General features: G+C 44.6%; 1 protein-coding gene across 1 annotated transcript; it reads right to left on the bottom strand.

Annotated features, from left to right (window-relative positions):
• On the bottom strand, positions 1-22,826 carry LOC137148226 (E3 ubiquitin-protein ligase TRIM39-like). Its single transcript, XM_067540870.1, has 12 exons — positions 22,413-22,826; positions 18,851-18,946; positions 15,120-15,347; positions 13,498-13,520; positions 12,708-12,829; positions 11,387-11,526; positions 10,416-10,438; positions 8,691-8,773; positions 4,120-4,233; positions 2,213-2,391; positions 1,639-1,742; positions 1-703 (listed from the first exon to the last, which is right to left on the bottom strand). Exons 1-12 carry the CDS (start codon positions 22,797-22,799, stop codon positions 574-576), a joined length of 1,629 nt encoding a protein of 542 aa, XP_067396971.1. The 5' UTR covers positions 22,800-22,826; the 3' UTR covers positions 1-573.
• Positions 22,827-24,478: the final 1,652 nt, after the last annotated feature.

Consider the following 24,478-nt stretch of genomic DNA (forward strand, 5'->3'; position numbering starts at 1 on the left):
AAAGAATAAAAGAAGAAAGGTCATGGCTTGCCACTGACTGGCAATTATCTATCATACAAAATCCACAGGCAGCATAACACAGCAAGACTCATAAAACTGTATAACAGCTAGCCATTATAAAGAACAGGGAAGAACATGAGTTCTTTGGATTGCACACCCACACAGGCCCAGCTCCCCCCTCATGTTCAGCTTAGCTGGCCACTAGGCTGGCTTGAGCAACAGGCTGGTAACTATGTTCTACCAGCTTGCAGAACTCTTGGGTGTGAGTGTGTGTGTGAACGTATACATGCAATAGCTTTTTAAAATGTTTGTATTTACAATAAACATGGTGTATTGGCTTGTCCCCTGAACAAGATCCCGCTGATCATTTCTTTCTAGAAGTATAACAAGAAGTCTCAGGATTGATTCTCTTCTCATTTGCATCAGCTTTACACTGGGGAGATGGGATTTAACAGCATATTTCCCCAATATTTCTAGATTGACAAAGCAAACAGGAAAAAAACAAAATAAAAAAATCTTCCTTCCTGGTACCCCAAGAAGCAGCAAAATATAAATGGCACAGGTTAATAATTCTTAAGTAATCTTTCTCTTTGTAAATTCATCAGGTTTGCTACAGATCCAGTTCCTCTTTGTGTAGCACCTTGAACTGCTGACAATGATTTCATATATATAGGCACATTCTCCTCCTCCTCCTATTTGAAACCTGCAAAAAAGTAAAAGCAATGAAGCTACAATCAGTCAAGGGCTAGACCTTTCCTTTTCGACTCAGAGGACTCCCGAGAGATAAAATTGACCCATGTGTAGGAGGCCATTACAAGTACAGTGTGAACAAGGATTTTTCAGCTCACTGGCAGTTCCAAATACTTTCTAGCAGCTGGAGGAAAATAGAAAAAAGGGTCAGTGACAATATCACTCGACCTCTCTCCTACCCATCTCAACACCTGGAAGATCATCTGGAAGACAAAGACCTTGAATTGGGGAGACCGGTACCAGGCTGGAAGGGAATTCAGCCTGTGTATTAAGAACTGCAAGCTACCTGCAACATCTAACAGGGTGAGAACCTGCATGAGTCAAATCCTGCTTCGTCTGTAGAATTTAGACTATTAGTTTATTTTTATTTCTTATGTAACCAACTGTGATCTCTAAGCCTGCTGCTTATAATCATGTCAAATCTATCTTTCTGTAGTTGTTAAACCCGTTTTATATTTTACCTAAAACGATGGTTTTGGTTAAGTGCTTAGGAAATCTCAGCTCAGGTTAACGAGGGCTGTTGCACGTCCACCACCTTTTATCAGAGTGGCAAACTAATTAATGAGCTTGGACTATCCAAAGGAGTCTAGAGCAGTGTAAGATTCTGGGGTGCAAGGCTGGAGACTGGGGTGATTGGCTGGTGCCTCTGTCTGTATAAATCATGAGTGGTTTAGAGAGCCTTCATGCAAATTAGCTGGGTGTGGTTCTAAACATGCTGATTGCTGAGTGATCACAGCACCTGGAGGGGTTTGCTGCCTGTCACTGGCTTAGTTTTGTGAGAGACAGCCCAGGCTGGAGTATGAAGGGGGCTCAGCGGTCCCACAGTTCCAGGTTGTAACCCGGGGATCCCATGATATTAAGACAGTGAGTTGCAAGGAAGGGACTCACGGGTAGTTGAACACAGAGCCATTGGGCCACTTCCAGGGCTGGTCCGGTTCCCTCCTGAGGCTGATCCAGGGATCAAGGCTGCCTTTATGTCTCATCAAAAAATCCTTTTAAAGAATGCAAAGGGGAAATAGACATTACAAATCAAACCTCCTGGACTCATCCTTCTCTCCCCACTCATAAAGTCATAGGCCCTGATTCTCCATTATGCTAAGGCAGAGCAGTGTAAAAAGGCCTTAGCATAACAGAGAACACAGACCCCAGATCCTGACGCTGATCTAGACTGACCTCCTGCACAGCAAGGACGACAGGATTCTACTCCATGATTCCAGCATCCAGCCCATAACATTTGGTTGAGCTAGAGTGTGTCATTTAGAAAATTATCCAGATAATGCAAATAAATCAGTGCCATAATGCAAATAAATATCGTTTTCTTTTTCCTTTCAGAAATGGCTTTTTCTTGTTTTGGGAGGTAGCAGCTGCCTCATTCCAGAGGGCTATGTTCTTTTTCTCCTGGCCTGAGAGAACATTAATCTGTATCTACAATCTGCTCTTTTTTCTTTTTTTATTTCACCACCTTTTCCTTCAGGGTGTCAAGTCCAGCCAGGCTGGCACCGTGGGAAGAGCAGAAATGTTGGCTCCATGTCCAGTTTGCTTCATCCTCAGAGAAAAAGTAACATTTTCCCTGGTACCCAATCCAGTTTTCAGGGCAGCAGGTGCCAGGGATGTCTACGGGAGTCACACAGACCTTTGACCCTGGAAAGAAAAAAAGGGATAATAGCATTTCCTTCTCCCACTGCACCTCTGGATCTGATGGGAATCAGAGGAAAAAAATCCTTCAGACACAGGTTTGAGAACATCTAGTGGCTGCTGCAAGAGTCTAGACCCATCAAGAATAAAACAAGGTGAGAGTTATAGAGAGAAATGATCCCCAAATCAAAGTCAAGCTCCCATTTTGAAATCAGGTTGTGTGATAGCACCCACTGGACTGCACAGAGAAAATGCACATCGACCAGATTTATTCATAGACACAAGCTCTGGGTGTTACCTTTAGGGCAGGGGCATTCAACACCTTTCCCATTTCAGGTAGAACTTTCAAAATTGCTCAGCGTGGGACTAAGGCTGCTCCCGTGCAACTCAACAGTAATCCCCCCACCTCTAATGTATTGCTGCGACCCTCATGGCATAGTCACATTCTGTAAAAATAATAATAAAAACACCTAGTTCTTATAGAGCTGGTTTAAACCATAGCTCTCAAAGTGCTTTACAGAAGAGGTCGGTATCATCATCCCCATTTTACAGATGGGGAAACCAAGGCACAGATAAGGGCAGTGACCAGATCAAGATCACTCAGAAGGTCAGTGGCAAAGCTAGGAATAGATCCCAGGGCTCTTGAGACCCAGTCCGTCACTCTATTCACTAAACCACACTGCCTCCCTGTAGCCACTCAGCTTTCATCTTTTAAAAAACTTCACATCCTAGCCTTCGTGGTAGCAAAGAGAGCTTTCCAAATGTGACCCAAGTGCAATTCATGCAGCAACATCTGCCCGAGTTTACAGAGAGCTTCAGACAGTGGAGCTGAGTGGGGTGAAGCTGCCTTTAGTGTAACTGATGCAGCAACATTGCCTGAGTCTGCAGAGAGCCTGAGCCAATTGCTCTGAGAGGTGTGAACTGCCCTCAAAGACTATTAATTTCATTGCAGTGTTCACTTCAAACCTTCATGATGGCATGCTAAATACCAGCATAAACTACCTAATTGGTTGCCATTTCAGCAGAGAGGATAGGAAAGGTGTGGGAGTGAAACCCCTGGGGCTTTTGATTAGAGAATTGCTTGCAGAAAAGGAAATGCAGAGGGAAGAAAAGAGCAGATAAATAATCACAGGAAAGGGAACAGAAAAAAGAGGATGGGAGAGGAAAAGCAACAAAGGGCAGCAATAGGAGGGTCCCAGAGCAGAGCAAGTTCTCTCACTCTGTGATACTGAATGTGACAGTGACTGAATAAGCAATACATAATGAGAGTAATTAAGAGCTTAGTTCATACAAAAAGGCCAGATTCCACCTTGATTGCTGTTCATGTATCCCACTGACATCACTGGAAAACCAGTGGTAGATCTTAATTAAAAATGGAATAAGGCCCTCTTCTCCCAATGAGTTGACACCCCTGCTTAAGACGCATGCAATTTATACAATCAATCGCTAGGTGTCACTGTTGCCTTCCTGGAAACATAAGGTGCGGCTGGAGGAATTCACTGAGGTAGGGCAGACTGGATCAGACCAGTGGTTTATACATTGCACTAGCTGTGCATGTTTAACTCTGTGAGGCTCTGTTCTGGCTGGGCTGGCAATAGAAGGAGCAGCAGGCCCCACAGCCAGGCTGTGGCACTGTAACTGCAGCTAATGTGTGTGAAACCAGAGGGAGGACAGGGCATGTCATCAGGATAGTTCTAGGTCTGAACAGAAAACACAGATGGGCTACACACTCACCTGACCAGACAGTCCCTAGCACAACTGCAAGTAGAACAGCTGCAAGGAGAACTGTGATAGCAGCTATGGTTTTCCAGGCACCGCGTCTCCCGAACTTGGAGTCAAACCAATGACCTGTAAAAGAACAAGCCGTCAATATTCATTACTCACTGGACTGCTCTAGAGGTGAGGATGGGTTACTGGGGATAGAAACATAGGAACTGTCAGACTGAGTCAGACCATTGGGTCCATCTAGCCTGGTATCATGTCTCTGACCATGGCCAACACCACCAGATGCTTCAGAGGAAAGGGCAAAAACCCTGCAGTAAGAGATATGAGACGTGCCCCCAGGCAAAATTACCTCCTGACCCCATTAGTTAGAGGCTGCCTTCAGCCCGGAAGCAGAAAAGATGGATAAACCAGGCTAGTAAAACTAAGATACCATCACCATGAAGCTTGACCCATTTCTAAAAGTCACCCTGCTTTGAAATTGGGACAGTCTCCAGTCTCCCCTCACAGAGGCAGAGTTCTGACAATTCCCCACCCACTTCTACCTTCTGTAAAACATCGTTGTGGGCTCAGATGTCTTTAAACCAATCTGGATTTTCATGAGTGCTACTGGTAGGTTTGACCCTCCTCCCAGATCTTCAGAGGGTGGATCTGGGAAGGGAAGGTAGCAGAGCCTATAAGAGGAGCGTGGTCCAATGTCAGAGGACATAGGGCTCTGGGGGAGAGACTTCCAAAGTCTGGATACTACTGGTAACTATCTGGGCTGGGAGTTTTTAAAGTGCCTAAGGGAGTTAGGAGCACAAATCCCTTTTGAAAATCTCACACTTGAATTTGTGGGTGCTTGTTTGAGCTGAACTCTGAGCTACCAGACTTTCTCCCATCCCTTGGGGTGCTGAGACACTGCCTGTGATCAGTGGCAGCAGTTGCAACAGTGAGTGACTTTGGAAAGCATACACTGGATGCTGCCTGAGCGACAGAGCAATGCTACCTGGGCAGGAACGAGCTACAAAAACACTAATGATATAAAGTGACTTGGAGAGTTGAACTGAGCTAATTGGAAACAGATTCAGGGCACATCAGAAGATGGATTTCTAACAGACCGCCAGGCTGATATGACAATCTGGCAGCATGTGTTGCATTCTCCTCGAGTGGCAGGTCCGCATAGAGGATAAAAGCCTACTACTGCTAAATGCTAACAGAATTATTGCTATAGTGCAAGTAGTTCCAGTCTACATGGTAGTACTCCAGGTCCCAGGTTCTAAAACTTTCTGGCAGCGCAGCTGGGGTGTGTTGTCACGTTGACAGTCAGAAGATGAGACCATGAAATAGATACAATTGTGACACATTACCTCACCAAAGAGGCCAGAGTAAGACCAGGGAACAAAGAAGGAGAGTTACAAATATGTGAGCACGTGGCTGTTTTGCACTAGCACCACGCAGTATGCCTGTCTCAGGAGGGCTTGGACATTGTACAGCATTCATGAACTTTGCCTTTCCTAACAAACTCAATGGGGACAATGAGCCTGCATTTCAGCATCAAGCTTTCAATCCACAACTCAGGAGTATAAAGTAATGTAACATTCTGGCTACAGGAGTCTTGCTTCCCTCTGGTAGCAAGTCAACAGAAGCTCAGATTACAGAAGCTCATTGTCTTCAGTGAAACGGCTCACACAATTAAAATTAACTAGGCTTAGGGCTTGTGTTAACATACAGCACTACAGCGGGTGCAGCTGCACTGGTGCAGCAGTGTCACTGTAGCGCTTTAGTGAAGATAGGGTGTAGTAGTTAATCCTACTCCGTGACAGACGCTCTCACCAACATAGTGCTGTCTACACCAGGGTTAGGTTGGTACAACTGTGTCGCTCAGGGGTGTGGATTTTTCACACCCCTGAGTGACATAGTTATACCAGTATACGTGAAAACAACGAGAGTTCTGTGGCACTTTAAAGACTAACAAATTTAATATAAACATAAGCTTTCGAGAGGCTTCAGCTCTCTTCTTCAGATGCAGAGCTGAAGCCTCTCGAAAGCTTATGTCTATATTAAATTTGTTAGTCTTTAAAGTGCCACAGAACTCTCGTTGTTTTTGCTATATACTGACTAACACGGCTACCCCCCAGGAACCAGTATACGTGTGTAGACTTGGCTTTGGAAGGATTTGATTTTTATCGTTAAATGTTGGTAAACATTGATTTCACCAAACACACACACACAAACCAGCAAAAAATTTTTCCATTGATAATAATTAAAATCTACAGACAGGCAAAGGAAGAAAAATGCTGCTTGAGAATTTATGTATTAGAGTCAAAATCCAGGAATTCAGAAGTCTACATTAGGCTTGTTGCACACAGGCTAGCAAATAGTAAAAACAGGCATAATTTGTGGATTTAAAGACATTCATGTTGTATATTTTGACAATTTGTGTTTTGATGGTTTATAAAGCTTTAACTTTTTGGGTCTCAATGTCTGCTGTCATTCAATAATTGTTCGACTGCCCCATCATTTCCTGCAACCGTGACAATTTAAATTGACAAAAAATTTTAAAATGCCCAACAATAAATATTTGTATTTCATAGAGTACGTTCATCAATGGCTACTAGCCTGCCAACTGATCTTGGACAAGTCACTTCAAAACCCCATGCCTCAGTCTCCCCATCTACACAATCATATAATGATCATGACCTCCTTTGTACAGCACTACATAAGAGCTAGAGATTAACTGGAAATTAGGAGGATTAGCCAGGATGGGCAGGGATGTAAAACCATGCTCTGAAGTGTCCCCAGCCTCTGTTTGCCAGAAGCTGGGAATGGGTGAGAGGGAATGGATCACTTGATGATGACCTGTTCTGTTCATTCCCTCTGAAGCAACTGGCATTGGCCACTGTTGGAAGACAGGACACTGAGCTAGATGGACCATTGGTCTGACCCAACCTGACCGTTCGTATGTTCTCATGTATTATCCACCAAAATTGTATATAAAAAAAAAATCAAATTCTGCCAAGCCTAACGTTAAGCACGTGTTTGAGTGTTTTGCTGAACTGGGGCTTTAGTGCTGAAGAGCCTAAGTTCAAAACTCATTGCTGACGTGTGTGTGTGTGTGTGTGTGAGGCAATTACAATAATAAAAAATAAATCATTAAAACTTAGAATCTACAGAAGGAAAGGGCTTACCTGAGCTCCGATGTACCACCTGCCCGTTGTCAAGCAGATTTAAGGTAACAGTGTCATTCCTGAATGCGCTGTCTGGAACAGGATTAGACAATGAATTTTTAACAGCGAAAACAAAAATTTTAAAAGCACCTATTTAGCTACTTGTGCACAGATCAGCCTCTCCTGACCAAGTTGTTAGTGAAGGGAGGAGCTGATAGTCCCTGCATAGACTAATTAGTGAGGGAAAGAGGCACTGAATTAAACTGCTAATTACTCTCTCCTTAGTCCTTATTCCTGTGAAATGTCACATTCAACATCATCAGTAAATATGGTTGCTCCTTCGGTCCATAGATCAACATTTGGGGCCTTGCACTCATGTTTACATTAGGAGGATAAATCAATAATCTAAGTCAGACGTACTCTTGGTGTAATCAGTGTGGCTTATTGGATAGTGCCCCAGACTTGCACCCAAACCACCTGGGTTCAATTCTTTGATCTGCCACTGGCCTGCCAGGTGACCTTGGACAGGTCATGTCAAAACCCCATGCCTCAGTTTCCCCAACTATAAAATCATATAATGATCGTGACCTCCTTTGTACGGCACTGGGTAAGAGCTAGAGATAATTAACCTTGTATATTTACAAAGAATGCAAATGCTCACAAAGTCCTGTCTCCCCGAACACTGCAGAAACAAAGGGCAGCAGGCCTTTTCCTGGCTCAGAAATCCCCAGGTCTGCCCCTCCAATGGGCTCTGTGCCCAAGAAGCTCTGTCTCTCTGCTTCCGCTCAGGGACACTCTCAATGAGCACTTCTCCAAGTTTCCTACCAGAGGTGACGTGTGTGGAGGTGAAGGGGGGCATGCATGGTCACATGCTTCCCAGATTTCTGCCAGGGTTTACCGGCTGGCTGCCCTCTCTGGCGGCAGTTCCTGGAGCTGGGGAGCTGCAAGCCAGAGCCAGAGAAAGGCAGCAAGAAACAGTTGGGAACTGCAGGGAGGGGCTGCTGAGAGTAAGGGTGGTGTGCTGAGGTTGTGTGACTCAAGCAAACCTTTAAATAGTGCCCCCCTCACTATCAAAAGGTAAGGTATCAGCCGTTTCTGCTTCCTGCTTCCAGCACACCCAGGCTACAAACCAATATGCTTGCTAGCCCCTGCGTTTGCAGCCAGCAAAGCCGGCCTCAGCCCACCCAGCCTCCCTGTGCTGCGCCATGTGCCTATTCCCATGAACAGTGCCTACAATTATCTGCATCTCTCTTTACTACAGAAAAAGACTGATTGCTCCTTTTGCTGAGCCTGAAAGAAGGTGCTTGGCAAATCCACTGTCTAATGAGATCTGTGATTATCTTTGGACCAAAGTCTCACCTGATGGGAGCCATTAGCAGCTTTCAGTATAACAATTTACTGAAGTACGAAAATACCCCAAAGATCTCCCTTTACCTATGACTTCTTCTGGCACAACATTTATGAAGTCAGCCATATTATTCTGTTGGACAGTAGGGACAACTTCTTGCTCCTCACAACTGTAGAGAAAAAATATATAGATATATTCCAGTTATTTGTTATAGTGTGTGAACTGGTTGAGAATTCAAATTTTGACAAACTCTGTGTATGTGTGTATGAGGGGAGGAGAACTGATGAAATGTTTAAGTTCTTCTTATTTTTTATTACATTTAGAGCCGGTCAAAATATTTTGACCAAAAAACCAAACAAATTTCCTCCCCACAAATAATTTTACCCTGTTTTTCAACCAGCTCTGCATTCTGTTTCATGCAATCAACACAAAATATGTGGGATGCTTAAAAACTGTTCAGTTCAAAGGTTATGGCCAGCTGTGTGTCCAGCAAGACTCAACAGCGCAGGGAAGGGACATAAGTAGAACTGATCAAAAGTTTTCCAACTGAACAATCAGAAACACTGATTCAACAAAATCAAAATGTTTCACAGAAGTGGGGATTATTAAAATTTTGCATTTTGTTTATAATATATTGCAAAATCATAGAAATGTAGGGCTGAAAGGAATCTCACGAGGCCCTGTAGTCCATCCCCATGAGCTGAGGCAGGATCAAGTAAACCTGGATGATCTCTAACAGGTTTGTGTTTAATCTGTTCTCAAAGATCCTCCAATGATGGAGATTCCACCACCTCCCAATTCATATTATGTTATATACACGATAAAGTCTAAAGAAAATGTTCTGACCTTACTGAAACATTTCTTTTCAGTAAGGTTGTTTTGATATTTCCAAAATGAAATATCTCAGACATTTTTTTTCTCACAGTAAATTCTTAAATGTTGACTTTTCATTCCAATTTGGAACAAAGACAAATTTTGAAATCTCAGAATTCCCCATGATTTGGAAATTCCAAATTTCAATCAGCTCTAGACATAGGTTATTGACCTAGAATAATGGTGCTTCTCTACTCTGAAAAGTGATGCTGTAAAATTGGTTCTTTCCTGGGATGTACCACAGTCAGAGTTGTTGACTTCAGTGGCTAGATAAATGTGTATTGCATCTTACTCCTGTTAACCCTACAGAATACAGTTCCACTAATAATAATGAATATTATTATTCAGATGTCTCTTTTGTGATGTATAGAGGTAAACAAGGAAGCCAAAGATGGAACTCAAGCTGTGTGGAGGCCTGTTTGTTTGAGTCTATAGTTGTTGCTATTTAATACATTCTTCCTATTTAAGAAGGACTGTGATTTACATCATGGCATAGAGATATTGTTTAAGAGTAGGAGGGAGTATACAAGTAACAGGAAAGTATGTGTTATGGGATGGGAATTCCTGGTAGGTTGGTGAGGAATCTTTTAAACTATGGAATAATCTCTCCAGGTGAAGAGATCAGACCCCCACTGCAGAAGTCAAACTGGACAAAGCCCTGGAGAACAGACTATAGGGAATGAACCTGAATTGTCCAGGATTGGTATAGGAAGGATGGATGAGCTGTGATTTATATAGGAATTAGAGTTTGGAAGACCCTATGGATTGACGCTATTAGCCACTGTGTGCTGCGGAAGTCCTACCCTCAATCAATTCCTAGCCCCTCTTTCCAATATAGGGCCCACCCACAGCTCATTGATGTTAATGAAGGACTTCAACGAGCATTGGATAGGCCCTTTAAAAAAGTGTCAGTGTGATGGAGAGGAGAAGAAACTTACCTGTTTGAGCTGCATTTACCATCCTAGAATAGAAAGAATGAAAGAAAGAAAACAAGTCACCCTATGGAGGTCCCTTGTGATCTACATCTCTTATCACAGGTTGATTGTTACAAGAAATTATACATGGTTCGGTATCTTTGGACAGGAATTTTCCATCAACATTATATTTCAGTTTTGGAGAAAAGTTTTGATTTTCTATTGGGAAAATCAAAATGAAATATTTTCGTTTGGGTTGGTTTGACCCAACTTGAAACAACTCAGTTTGGTGAATTGAATCAAAACATTTTGATTCAAGTTTGTTTCACATTAAACCGCATCTGCCTAAGGTGCTGTGGTGCATCAGGGAAGCTGTGGTTCTGGTTCTTCATGCCCACATTCTCCCCTATTGGCCAGGTATCTTGGTCGGACTACATCTCCCATGATGCACTGCATTCCTCCCTCTCACTGAGTCACATGGTGCATCATGAGACGTAGTCCAACAAGGGGACCAGGCCCATAAGAGGGAATGGGGGCATGAAGCACCCAAACTACAGTTCCCATGAGGCTCTAGAGGTATCAAAGACAGATACAGTTTAATGTCAAAACTGACTAGAAATGAAACATTTGGACATCTCCAAATAAAAAATTTTCAGAAAATTTGGTGAAAAAATTTCAATATTTTCATTTTTCATCCTGATTCAAGGTGAAAACAAATGTGGAAATATCAGACAGAAATACTGACTTTCACTAGCCCTTCTTCAAACATTTCACTGATATATTTATATTCTAAGGGCCACATGTAACTTATCACCTTCCACATAGAATCGACTCAAAGGAACTCAAAGGGCCAGGTCCATAGTAGCTCCACTGACTTCAATCCATTTGTCTTCAATTGAGTTACACCCATACTGTGGATCTGCTCTAGACTGTCTGACGACTACTAAAGCCCATTCCTGGCACCTTCCTCCCCAAACTGCCACAGAATACAATACCTCATAGTCCAGCTTGCAAAGAAAAGTATCATCTTGTTCAGGCTTGTTGGGCACATTCTCCGCTGGGTCTTCACAACTCACTTGTCCCTGAACATCAGACAGGAGGTTTTCAAGAGAACCCAATTCTGGAACCAACTCCACTGGAAAAAGAGCAAGAGACTGAGAATCAGAACCACAGTTTGTGCACTATTTTAATGGAGCAAGGACTGTCATTAACAGGCCTAACACAATAGGTCCCTGACCTGGTTGAGCTCTAGGACTACTGGAATATAAAGGTTAAATAATAAATAAGGAAGAGTTCAAGCTCAGGTCATTGATGTGTTACAATATTGTAATATAGGCTCCTCTGGGCCAGTCACTCTACTCCTGTGTTTGTGGAAGGACAGGGGCCTAAGCATTAAGCTATCTTTGCACTCCCTGTATTCTGAGGCTGCCGACTGTAGGATTAGATAGGCATGGCTAAAGAAAATACATGCTTTGTAGTTTGTGTAAAGTGCAGGTCCTGTTAGCAGCAGTGGGAAAGCCTTGAAAGAATGTGGCTTAGATGGAAAAACTGAACCTGGAAGGTAACTGATAAAGATAGGAGGAAAAGTATTTGGAGAAGAGGCCCCAGTTATCAGGGACGGTTCTAACTTGTTTAAACAAAGAAAAAAGTTCTTAAAGAGTCACCAATAAAAAAGGTGAGTCACTGCTAGTACCTGCTGTCCACTCTTGTAGCTGGCCAGCATGGGCTTAAGCATGCTGGATCTAGTCCTGTTGTGAGTCCTCATCCATACTTATAACTGCATGTTACTAAAGGGGCGTGGTTACTGCTTCAGCATGTAAGGCACATTTGGAGCAGCTGTATAAATACCATTGGGGCTTTAGATTTAATAAAGGGATTTATAGTTAAATAGGTGTCATGGTGATACCCTGTATTAACAATAATAATTCCAACATACACCCTGGATTTAATTAGAGCAGCATCAGCACTGCTCTAGGTTACACTCTGCTCCCCCCGGCCTCTGGGAAGCAGAGACTAGTCTGAGGACATTCTGGCCACACTCCTGATCTGCCTCCTACTTTGGAGCCTGGGAGCAGGGCTGGTGAGAGCCCTTATGCCAGCACCACAGTGGCTGGAGAGTCTCAGGGGCCCATTTGTAGCCACTTAAAGGCCCCTTTAAGCTTGATAGCAGGGCTTGAGCGTGACTGGGAATCAAACCCTTAGTGATCATTAGTGGGAACAACCCTAACAAACATTTTAAAATGCAAAGACCCACCAAGAATACTAACCTTTCATTAATTATTATTAGTAGTAGTAATATTACCGATACAACTTTACCTCTGAAATTCTTCAGCAGATCACATATAACTTTCTGGCTTTCAAAGACAGCCTGCACTCTGCTCCCCAGTTCAGTCAAAGAATCAACAGGTGGCTCTTCTTCACCTTTCATCTTCTCACACCTAAAGCGGAAAGAATGAGGTTCCTTCATCGCAATACCCAGTCCTAATTGCTGAATCCACTCAGTGAGAAGACAGGACATGAGGGCGAGCACAAGATCTGAGCGTGCTCGTCCGCTATGTTATTTAGAACATATAATGATGTAAACTTGGGAATTCAAAGGAGCTAACATGGAACACGAGGAGTGCTCACCCATGCTCAGCCTCTGCCTGGGACTTCTGTCCTCAGCTCAGGGTCAGTATTGCAGTTGCTCAAGATGATGATCTTCATTGAGCCTAGTGTTGGCCCATATCAAAAACTAGTATTCAAGCCACATTAAGCAACATCTTCATTCCTATGACTCATGCTTCGGAGGGCAAGCCAATCTCTAGCGATGGGGGTTAGGGAGGGAACTTCCTCTGGGGCAGGTTATCCCAGAATTGGCCACTAGGGGGAGGATTCATCTCCTGCTGAAGTAGCTGGCTCTGGCCTCTATCGAAGACGGGATACCAGGCTAGATGGGCTCTTGTCTGATCTGCTCTGGTAATTCTTACATTCCTGTGATGCTTTCACTGTTCCATCCTCTTAGCTACTAGAACAATGAGGTGGGAGGGGCATCATACATTTTCCACTGGGCTTTCCACCCTTTCCCAGTGTAATGAAGCATGAGGCTGATTAAGGAGACACATACCTGCTTAATGTGCTGTCAATGTCCTAGAAAGGGAAAAGGAAACAAAAAGAAACTCAGTTCATCAGACACAAACCAAAATCCTTTCTAGGCAGAGGATTCACTTTGCCTTTATTTTTGGTTCCTATAGGAAGTTGGGCATGTTTTGGAAACTTCATGCATAGTTCTTTTCTATTCCTAGATCTGCCAGTGCCCTGCTGGGTGATGTTGGGCAAGTCATTTCCCTTCCCTGTGCTTCGGTTTCCCCATATGTAAGATAGGGATAGTGATCCTGACCTTCCTTTGGAAAGTGCTTTGAGATCTACTGATGAAAAGTGCAATATAACAAGCAGGTGTTATTATTAAGTATCATTATTGCTCTATGTCAGAGCTGGTTGAATTTTTTTAGATTTTGACCTTTGGGTAACAAGGGGAAATTTCTGATGGAATTGTTTGGCAGGATTCCTCCTCCTCGTGTTTGACCAACCATGGAGCAGGTGAGAAATAAATTTTGGACATTTTGAATTTAAAACTAAAAAGCAAAATCAAAGAAAAATGTATGATGCCACTCCTCTTTCTCCCCTTTTTTTATTCAACCATCTCTGCCCTTATCTAACTTGTCTGTCTCCATCTGTCTGTCTATGGCTATGGCAGGGCTGTCAAATATCTGGTCTGCTTGATATTAATAGGGGCTGCATGACATATGCAGAATCTTAGCCTTGATTAGGGGAAAAAAATACATTTACAGCTTTTGTGGATGCCAAAAAAAACTTTGTAAAGGTGATAAAAGTGACTAATGGCGTGAGATCTACAGAGAGCCTGAAACAATATCTCTGAGGGGGAATAATGCTCTTCTTTTAACCTCACTGGCCCTGAAGCCTAACAATCACAATTTGATGTCAGCATTACCTATTTCCTTGCTTATTGTTTTAACAGATGAGATAGAGAAGGGGGCCAGAGAACCTCACAGAAAGAACTGGAAATTATAGCAGGAGAGAGAGAGAGAAAAAGAGAGAATGAATGCAGGATGGAATCAAAACAACTCGTGTGTGAGTGTGAGACTATTGGATAGAATCAGACTTGCTCTGTGTGTGTGTGTGTCTCTCTCTCTGTGGCACAATTTGGTGCAATATGTAAATACCCAGTGAAAGTTTTATACTGCATTTAATATAATGGTACCTGAGCACCTTAGACACAGCTTGTCCTGTATATAATACACATAGGCCACATTCACAAACAGTTGTGCTACACTGAAATCAATGGCCTACATGCTTTAGACCATTGGACAGGCCTGCACACTTCGTCTGTACAGGTTTGCTCCCTCAACAGTTCCCTGCACCTGACCTTTACTAGTTACACTGTAAGTTGTTCAGAGCAGGGACTGTCTCTGACTGTGTGTCAGTGCAATGCCTGGCACTAGGAGGCTTGCTCTCAGCTCGGGCAGGGACTGTGTGTCAGTACAGTGCCTGACACACTGGGGCCCGAATATTGACTGAGCCCAGATTTTAAAGGTATTTAGGCATTGCTATGCTCAATACTGCAACACCCAACTGATGTAGGAGCCGAGGTCCCATGTTCAGAAGTAATTTAAGCATTTAGGAGCCTGAATCTCATTGACTGTTGGGGAATTTTTTGATCTGTCTTACCTTGAGGCATTCAATCACTGGCTGCTGGCGCTTCTGATTTATCTCAGCTATCAGGTTATCGAGAAGTAATAGCTTGTCAGAACATCTGTTATTTTTATTCCTTGTCTTCACAAGGTCCTTTATCGTGCCGTCCAGGCTGTTACGCATGAACTGCTCTCCCTGCTTCAAAATCTGGTGGGCTTGCTTGAATGCAGACACAATCTCCTGCTTCCGACTTTCTGTCTGCGTCTGTGATGAACAGATATAAACAGGGCAGTGACATAAAGTGAAACAGGATTCTCAAGTCTCCCTCCCCAGTAGCAACAGCATTTCAGCTGTGAGCGATTGAGCTCTGTTAACACAGGGCAGAACTCTGTGGGCCAGATCCTCAACTGGTGTACGTCTGCATAGCCCTTTGGCCATTACACATCGAATTGGAGCCAGTCTCACTTGGAAGTGTCTAAATACAATTTTCAGCATTGGTGCCTACCTGTGAGATTCTTCTAGGGAGCCTAAACCCAAAAGAGAGGGAATTTAAAAAAGCATTTATGAATTGGGCCCTCATCTTCCACTGAAGGTACTTTTGGAAAACTTTGCCTGCACTCTAGCCCCAAATCACTAGTCCCAAGATTTTCAAAAGTAAGGACCTAAAGTTAGGCTCCTAAGTCTATATTTAGTAGAGCTGGCTGGGAAGTGGAATTTCCATTCCATGGGAAATTCTGACATTAAAAAAAAAGGATTCCATTCTGAATAGAAACAAAAAGCCAAAATTTCCAAAATTTCCTATGCAACAAACATTCCGAAAAACTGCGTTGGTTTGATGTGTTTTGTTTTGACTTTAACATTATTTATATATTATGTACATATATTATACATAAATAACATTAAGCTATATTGTAATGGATGTACAAAGCCTGCATTGGCCAGGAAGGCGTTAAGGAACTGCTATGGGCCCAAGCAGCCCCATCCTAGAAGAAGGGGAAACCCAGTTCATTTAGCAGCAGCAGCTGCCCTGGGAAGGAAACAGTCCTTGTTCAAATCCCAGCTGCCAGAGAAGGGCTGGGCTGACAAGTGGGATTGCTCCTGTGACTATTGCCTTTCTGAGCCTCTGAAGAGTAGGTGGGCCAGACACGGAATGATCACTTTAAAACACTCATGAGTGATTGCTCGAGAGCACTGAACTGGGACTCCAACCTACCAGAGCCTCTTTGAAAGAAATGAAACCTGCTGTTGGCTTATTAGGTTTGTTTCTCTTTTGGGATCTTTGGCAGCCCCAGAAGGGATAAACTCCCATATGACTCAGCTAGAGGTCTGAGACTACCACCCCGGACCTGTGCTAAGTGCCTGGGTGCTGAGGACTGGAGACACGGTGGGGGGCAGGTCCCTGTCGCACCCCAAGGGGCTGCTGTGGGAGAACAAGACCAAGATACATCTGTGATCTAGATTCAATTTTGTGCTCTGCACAGCCTTCCTTTGTGACCTTGCAAAAGTCACTTAACTTCTCTGTACAATGGAAATAACTGCACTCATTGAGCTGCTCTGAGGTGCAACAGTACTAAGGTGATGGGGCCCACATAAACACCATAGACAGCTTACTTATTTGGAAGCCTAAATACGAATTAGTGCAAATCCAGGATTTAACACCTACAAACCATTTGCAGCCATAAGAGGGCACATAAGTTAGCAGAGAGGTTTCCCCGTCACAATCATTTTAAACAGTCCCACTCATACCTTGCAATTTGCCATCACATAGGGAATTCCCTACATTTGGGTACACTAGCGTTTGTGTTATCTGTTTATTTATATGTAGGCTTGGAAGAATTAGATTTTCACTGGTAAATGTCAGTCAATGTCTATTTCATCCTACTCATACAAACTGACAACAAAATATTTCCATCAATAATAAACGAAATTTACAGATAGGCAAAGTAAGAAAAATGCTGCTTGAGGACTTATTAGAGTTTGATTTAAGAAGGTTTACATTATATATTTTGACATGTGATGTTGACAATCTGTGTTTTAAAGATATCTTTTATTTTTTATATCTCAACATCTAAATATCACTAAATGTCACTAAATAATTATCTGACTCCTCCCCATAATTTCCCACAACTGTGAAAATTTAAATGGCTAAAAATCTTGAAAAAAAGAAAAGAAAGAAAGCTTAAAAATAAACATCGTTATCCATTGAAACTATCAAAAAAGGAAAATCAAATTCTGCTAAGCTTATTTATATTAGTGCTGGCTAAAGTCTTGAATCAGGGTTTGAGCCCCATTGTTCTAAGTGCTGTACAAAAATGTAGTTTTATAGTCTGAAATAATCCAGGGAAGACATTTGAGCCAAAAATTTCAAACTTGGTTATTGATCTCAGCCACCTCAGTTTGTGGGCGGGGGGAAGGAACACACAACTTGAGACTCCAAAGGCCTGACTTTCAGGGCTGATTAGTGTTCTCATTGACTTTAGGAGGAGTTTTCACCTTCCAGGGCCATGCTGTCTCAAATTGCATACTTGGAAATTAAGGCATCCAGAATCAGAAGCCACGCTGGTTTCTACCAAGGAGAAATCTTTGCTCAAGATACTCTAACTTACACTCATTCCTGTGACCCACTCCCCCTCCCCACCTGCATGGGCCCTGGGAAGCAGAGAACAGACAGGGTACAATGCATTCAATCCACTCCATATTCCAGGGGCTGGGAACATGACTGATGCTGCACAGGAACTATTCTGAATCAAGGAGGCTTTCTGCACCATTTAAGACTCATTTACATGGCCAGAATGGCAGGAGAATCACTGCAGTTTGAGTGCAGAACAAACAGATAAACTGTCCATGAGTAAAGTGAGGCTGGAAATTATGTTTCTAGCCATTGGAGGAGGTAGGTTCTGGCACGGCCTCCTGAAGGAGCACAGAGGGCAAACACCCTAACTAGTTGTAAGATGGATCTTGATACGTTTCTGAAGGTGATGGTTGCCGGTGATAACAGGAACTGGACTTAGTGACCCAAGAGGTCCCTTCCAGTCTTATGTCTCTGAGACATAATTCGCTCCATGCATTTGTCTGGCAGTTCTTTGATGTAAACTCACTTGTGACCAAATAATGCAGTTGAAACTAACATGAGATGGGGAGTGAAAACACAAGAGAGAGCCAAGCCAAGAGAGTGACAGCCTGGAGAATCAGCCCCAAACCCACACACCTGTGAGGCTTATCAAACCCGGAGAAGGGCTGCTCCTTAAAAGGGAGGATGGCAGGCCAGAGCAGCACTCTGAGGGAAGCAGAGTTAGAGCTCCTTAGCCCCACAGATCAGGGGCTGCTTCCTCAGAGAGCTGCTGAAGTGCATCTGGAGAGGCAGAGGGACTATACCTACCTTGTTATTTTATTAGAGACCCATCCACTCAGCCTGGGCCCCGCAGACACACACAAGGGGTTGGGAGCCTAGCCCCACTTCAGAGACTTTTTGCCTTATGAAGAACAGTGGGGTGGAGCCCAGACTGTTTTCTAGGCTGCAGGATTATTTTCTTTCCCTTTTATATTTTGGATAAAAACAGAAAGGGGAGGGAGGGAAGCTGCCTTCCTAAGACATACAGGCAGAGTACACACCTCTCACTCCAAACTGCCTGTACAGCCACAGCCAACGTAGGACAGCTGAGAAGAGAGAGGTGTGCCCCTCACCTCAGTGGGATGTCCTAGAGGTACATCTTACAACAGGGACTATTATTAACGCTGGCAGTTATTAATGACGAGTGGACACTTACCAAGAGAGTTTGATATTCCTCTTCTTGTGCAGCTCTCTGCCTGACTTGCCACTCTCTCATCTGTTGAAAATGAGTCAGATGACTCTCAAGTTGTTCCTGCAACTATACCAAAGAGATTCCTTCAGCGTTAACAGTGACCTTAAAAACACCCTGCAGCCTTGAACTTCACTTGTAAAGGATTTTTTTTTTTTTAAATCAGGCTTGTGTAGGCCCCACTGTGATGTAGGCCTGAACCAGAGCAGGCCCAGACCATGGATACGTATTTGAAGTTTAAGAGTTAATCCTCACACTAAAAAAGAACAGAGCTAGGCATTATAAATAAAAATATTCTGGACACATTGATTGTTTATTCATGCCACCCCAGACTCCACTATAATAATTGACTGCATGAACATATGAAAAAGAACATCCTGTCTAAACATTTTATGATTTGACATTTATGACACATTGTGACCCTGCTTGTAAACATCTATGAATGAATGTTTGGGAACATCCTGAAATCTAATTGTAATAATTTACAAGCGAGGGGAAGTGCCCAATGCGTATCAGAAATGAAGTTGATGTTAAATCATGGGGCAATGAGAGGGCAAATAAGATTTCTTGTATTTCTTTCTAGTAAAATAGTATTAATAAAATTAGTGTAAGCATAAGGGTTTTATTAAATTAGGAAGTAAGTATAAAATAATTGTTACCAATGTAATAAAATAAGAATTAATAATTTTTAGTAAGTATAAATGAGGAGTAAATGCTGTTTAAGTGCTAAAATAAAACGGCAAGAAAGTAATTGCTGAGGTAATGTTCTCAGCCTTCAAGGGCAGGAGAGAAAAAAAATGCTTTTGTTTAAAAAAACTTTTACAACCCAAATAGCCAAAAATCAAAATAAACCCCAAAAAACAAAGGAACTAATACCCAAAAACAAAACAAAGTATAAAACAAAAATAAAAAAATAATAAAAAAGCTATCACACTTGCAGTAGCAAACGTAATTAACAATTACATCAAACAAAAAAATCAATCTGACACAACAAAATTCATAAACCCAAATAAATATAAAAATTAAAAAAAAATCCTAGACTTTGGGCTTGTTCTGCAAACCTCAAAGAGTATCGTGTCAGGACCGATAGAGCCCGGCTCTAACCTCCAGTCTGAATTACCTGGCCAGTGATTCAGCTGAAGCAACAAGCAACAGGTAATTATATCCCTCCTGCAGAACTGTGTGTGTGTGTGTGAGAGAGAGAGAGTGTGTTTTAGGCAATCGTTTCTTAAAATGTTTTTCTTTCTGTATTCATAATAAACGCGCATATTGCCTTATCCCCTGAATCAGAGCCTGCTGTTTATTGTATAACACTTGTGCCCAGCCCTGCTTCTTCGTGAGGGATACAGACAGCCCGGCCGTGGCGACACAGCCACAGGCTGGCAGTGGGGGCGGAGGGAGGTGTTAGTTTCGTGCTGTTTGGGGGTGTCCATTCCAAGTATGAGGCGGGGTGCCCTGTGCTGGTGTCACTGCTCGGCCCACAGGGGGCCCTGCCGGGGTTACTGGGGCTCGACAGGGGCCAGTTAACCTGCCAGCCCGGCTGAGGGGAACCGGGCGGTTTAAGAAATTCCCTGACAGCGGGGAGGGGGGGCGGCTGCGGGGTGTGAGCGGGGCTGCGGGGCGGGGTTTCTAGCTGGGGCGGGGGGGGGCTGCAGGGAAGGAGCTTGAAATCACTGCCTGGGGCAGGGGCGCCAGCTCCCAGCCGAGGGGGAGAAGGGAAAGGCGCTAGTGACTGAGGGCGGTTGGCTACAAGCCTCCCGAGGGGAGGGGAGTTCCCGTGATGCAGCTTCACAGCCCCATCCCCAAACACAGTCTGACTGAAGGGAAGGAACCGACGCGACGTGGCGGCAGGGGCACTTCCGGTTAGGGAGGGAGGAAGAACCTGAACCAACATGGCGGCGGTAGCGGCACTTCCGGTTGGAGGACCGGAGTGGTGGGGGGAGCTGTTGTGAACAACGGACCCAGCGGTTGCCCCCTTCGTTTCAGCTCGTCCGGTACTGCGGGGGGAGGAGCGAGCGATGGGGGAGGGGCGCGTCGGTCCCGGCCAGTGGGGGGAGGGGGAGAGGAGCGAGCGATGGTGAGGGGGTCGGTCGGTCATAGCCCTGGGCTATGAAACGCGGCTGCTGGTTTAGCCGGTCTCGGAGCTAACAGTTCCTAGGAGCGGGTTTGTTGCTGGTTTGGTGTCTCATTATTAGCAATAACCGGCTGCGGGGATCGTCTGCCCCGGTCTTTGCCGTTTGCCCTGATAGAGCAGTGTCAGTGTGGGCCCCCCACCCCAGCGACCAGGGCCCCAGCGTTTACACTGATCACACCGTCAGTGATCTGGTCTGTCCGCAATGTACTGCATTACACACTCAGAGCCGTCCCTGGGGCACAGCAATCGGGACGACCGCCCTGCGTGTTGGGGGCCCCAGGCTTCGAGAGCACAGGAGTTGCCAAGCCGGGCCCTAAAATGACCAAACCTGCCCAATTTTTTTTACCGCAACAAAGAAAGTGGATTTTGCATTTCCAACTCTGGACACCTGGCACCGGAAACCAGAAATTCAGGAAGCGACCAAGTCCAAAACACAAAAACGACCCATGATTTTAAGGGGAACTTAATGCAGTATGATTTGCCCTGGGCGCAGCACCACCCTAGGGATGGCCCTGTGCACATTTGTTGTTACAAAGCAAATAAATCACTAATGCATCTGAATAATCCTCATGTATGTGAATAGTCCCAGTGAATCCTAATGTCTTATCATACACAAGCAAAGTTAAAGGCCATTTTTTAAGACCTAAGATATAAAAAAAATCATGCACAACACAGTTCCTCAGCTGGATTCAAAGCCATGACATTCAGCGGGGCAACACTACGCTGAAATGGGAGGATTTTATCCCCTACATGGGCCAGGCACAACACACACTTTGCAGTTGTGATTTACACAATTTGCACACATCACCCACCAAAGCATTAAGAGTAAATTCATGACACCGACCCTGGCTATGTATATGTATCCTTAACTGGTCAGTGGATTGGGGGAAGTGGACAGGGATCGGGTGTGAGGGGTTGGTAGCAGTGGAGTGAAGGAGTGTGTGGGGGTAGATGCTGCAGTGGAGAAAAGGGGTCTTTCAGCAGCAGGTGGGAATGGCTGGAGTTTGCAGCCCTGGAGGGGAGAATGGGAGTGAGCAAAGGAATGTGGGTGAAGCAGTGATAGTTGAATAGAGGAGAGCAAGTATAGTAAATTCATGGGGAGAGTAGGTGGGTGTGAATGCCAGGAGCAAAGGAGTGTGCAGTTTGAAGCAGAGGGGGAAGAGCAGTAAAATTGGTCCCCAAAAAATTTTATCAATTTTTGGGGAATGGAGAGACTTTTTGAAGGAAAAATTACTTTATGGGAAATTATTATAATATTATATATCCTGTGAAAAATGGATATCAAATTTTATATTCACTTTTCTTCAATGTAAATGACTGAGCAAAGTGCAGAAGCAGGGGAGTTGTGTCCAAATCAATCTATCCACGTCTCTGATTTCTACCCCAATTTCCTACCTTACACTCCTCTGCAGCTGTTTCCAATGGAATGACTCTGTGAGTCTTGTGTTCTTGAGATTCTCTACAAACCATGCAGATGAGGGTCCGGTCCTCTTTGCAGAAGAGATTGAAAACTTCTCCATGTTTCTTGCACTCTCCTTCTAGGTCTCTTGCTATGTCCACCACCGTCTCTAGCTGTTTGTTAGGCCTCAGCTTTCTCTCGGATAAAGATTTCTTCCTGCATTGGGGGCAAACTCCTGTGTCTGACACCTTCCAGAATTCAGTGATGCAGGCATGGCAGAAATTGTGCTCACAGTCTAGAATCACTGGTTCTTTAAAGGACCCCAGGCAGATTGGACAAAGGAGCTCATCCTGCAGCTCTTCCACCGGGTTCGTAGCCGACATGGCTGCTGTGAAAAAGAAAAATGTTACTTTCACTTCCCTCTGCATGTATTTGTTTAGACTCAGAACAGGCCAACTCTCTTCCTGGAGTCTGTATGCAGCTTGTTAGTTCCTGATCTGTTGCTAGAGAGTAGGCCAAAGGACACAGCAGAGAGCTGCATAGGATTATCACCTCTGAGATAGAAAAAAACCTGGGACATCCGGGATGATCCTGACCGGATTGCATATGCCGAATACATAAATGGTGCATCTAGCCCAGTAGCCTGGCTTCCAGTAGTGGCCAGTGACAGATGCTTCAGAGGGAATGAACAGAACAGCGCAAATTATCTATCCCCTGTCAAATTATCAAATTATCCATCCCCTGTCGTCCACTCCCAGCTTCTGGCAGTCAGAGGTGTAGGGACACCTGGAGCGTGGTTTTACATCCCTGACCATCAGGGCTGTCTCTAGAGAGGTGTGGGGCCTGGGGCTAACCACACTGTGTGGGCCCCCTGCACAGTTCTAGTAGCATACCCTGGGTTTCCAGCGCCCGGGATCCAAGCCTGAATTTTTCCCCCTCACCCCACACAGGGCAGGAGGGGTTCTCGACTCCCACAAGACAGCACTACCCCCCAGCTGCCCCGGGAGGAGGGTTGTACCTGCAGGGGGGGAAACGCCACTTACCTCCTCCTACGTGGAGTTGCCTGCCGTGCCCCACCGCCCCACTGCACTTACCCATCACATGGCGCCTACCTCTCCCTCTCCAGCCCCACAGCCCAATGCCAGCTCGGATGGGGCGGCCTCACCCCCTGATTTGGGGGGGTGCCAGGCCAGCTGTTCACGACACAGAGGGGGTGAAGGGTGCAGGAGGCTCGGAGGGGCGGCTGGTGGCAGCTGCCTCTTAGAGTTTCCTGTGCCTCCTACCCCCACTGCATGTCATGAAGGGCCGGCCCAGCATATCCTCACAGGCTGGTGTCTGGGGGACTGGCCCCCTCGGTGCATCACTGCCCACCTCCCACTCGGTCTAATGTGCAGCCAGGAGGTGGGCTGCAGCCGCCCACCGACCGCCTGATCCCTGCTCCCAGCCGGGAGGGCTACAGCCTCCCGCCTGGTCTGGAGTGGGGCCCCCCAAAGCATGGGCCCAGGGCAGTCGCCCCGATCCACCCTACCCTAGGGACGGCTTTGCTTTACCATCTTGACTAAGAGCCATTGATGGACCTGTCCTCCATGGATTTTTCTAGCTCTTTTGTGAACCCAGTTTTGGCCTTCACAACATCCCCTGGCAAGGAGTTCCACAGGTTGACTGTGCGCTGTGTGAAGTACTTCCTTTTGTTAATTTCATTGGGTGGCCCCTGGTCTTTGTATGGTATGAAGGGGTAAACAACAGTTCCATATGCATTTTCTCCACATTATTCGTGATTAAAATACAATAGAACCCAGTTTATCTGACCTTCCCTTAACCAGCTCTCTTACCGAACAACCAGGACTCCAGGGTCAGAAGTGGGTGATCCTTCCTGTGGCAACTAAATGGCACAGCATCAGGTTTTCCCATTCTCCAGTTTACCTGGATTTGCTGATCTAATCTGGCCCCAGTCCCAATATATCAGATAAATGGGGTTCTGCTGTATGAAAGAAAATTTTAAAAATCACGATTAAATGAAGTTTTTACAGTCTACAGGCTCAGAAGAAGGTTCTCGGTGCTG

The sequence above is a fragment of the Emydura macquarii genome, unplaced genomic scaffold (genome assembly GCF_026122565.2).
Source record: "Emydura macquarii macquarii isolate MOO-44397 ecotype Brisbane River unplaced genomic scaffold, CSIRO-AGI_Emac_v2 contig_622, whole genome shotgun sequence".
Taxonomy (NCBI): domain Eukaryota; kingdom Metazoa; phylum Chordata; order Testudines; family Chelidae; genus Emydura; species Emydura macquarii.

Excerpts from the sequence above, each read along its gene's own strand:
- LOC137148226 (XM_067540870.1), bottom strand. The coding sequence starts at position 22,799 with ATGTCGGCTACGAACCCGGTGGAAGAGCTGCAGGATGAGCTCCTTTGT. Across the intron at positions 12,830-13,497 it reads ATTGACAGCACATTAAGCAG|GTGTGAGAAGATGAAAGGTG; the intron begins GTATGTGTCTCC and ends TTTCCGCTTTAG. Across the intron at positions 10,439-11,386 it reads TTTGCAAGCTGGACTATGAG|GATGGTAAATGCAGCTCAAA; the intron begins GTATTGTATTCT and ends TTTCTATTCTAG.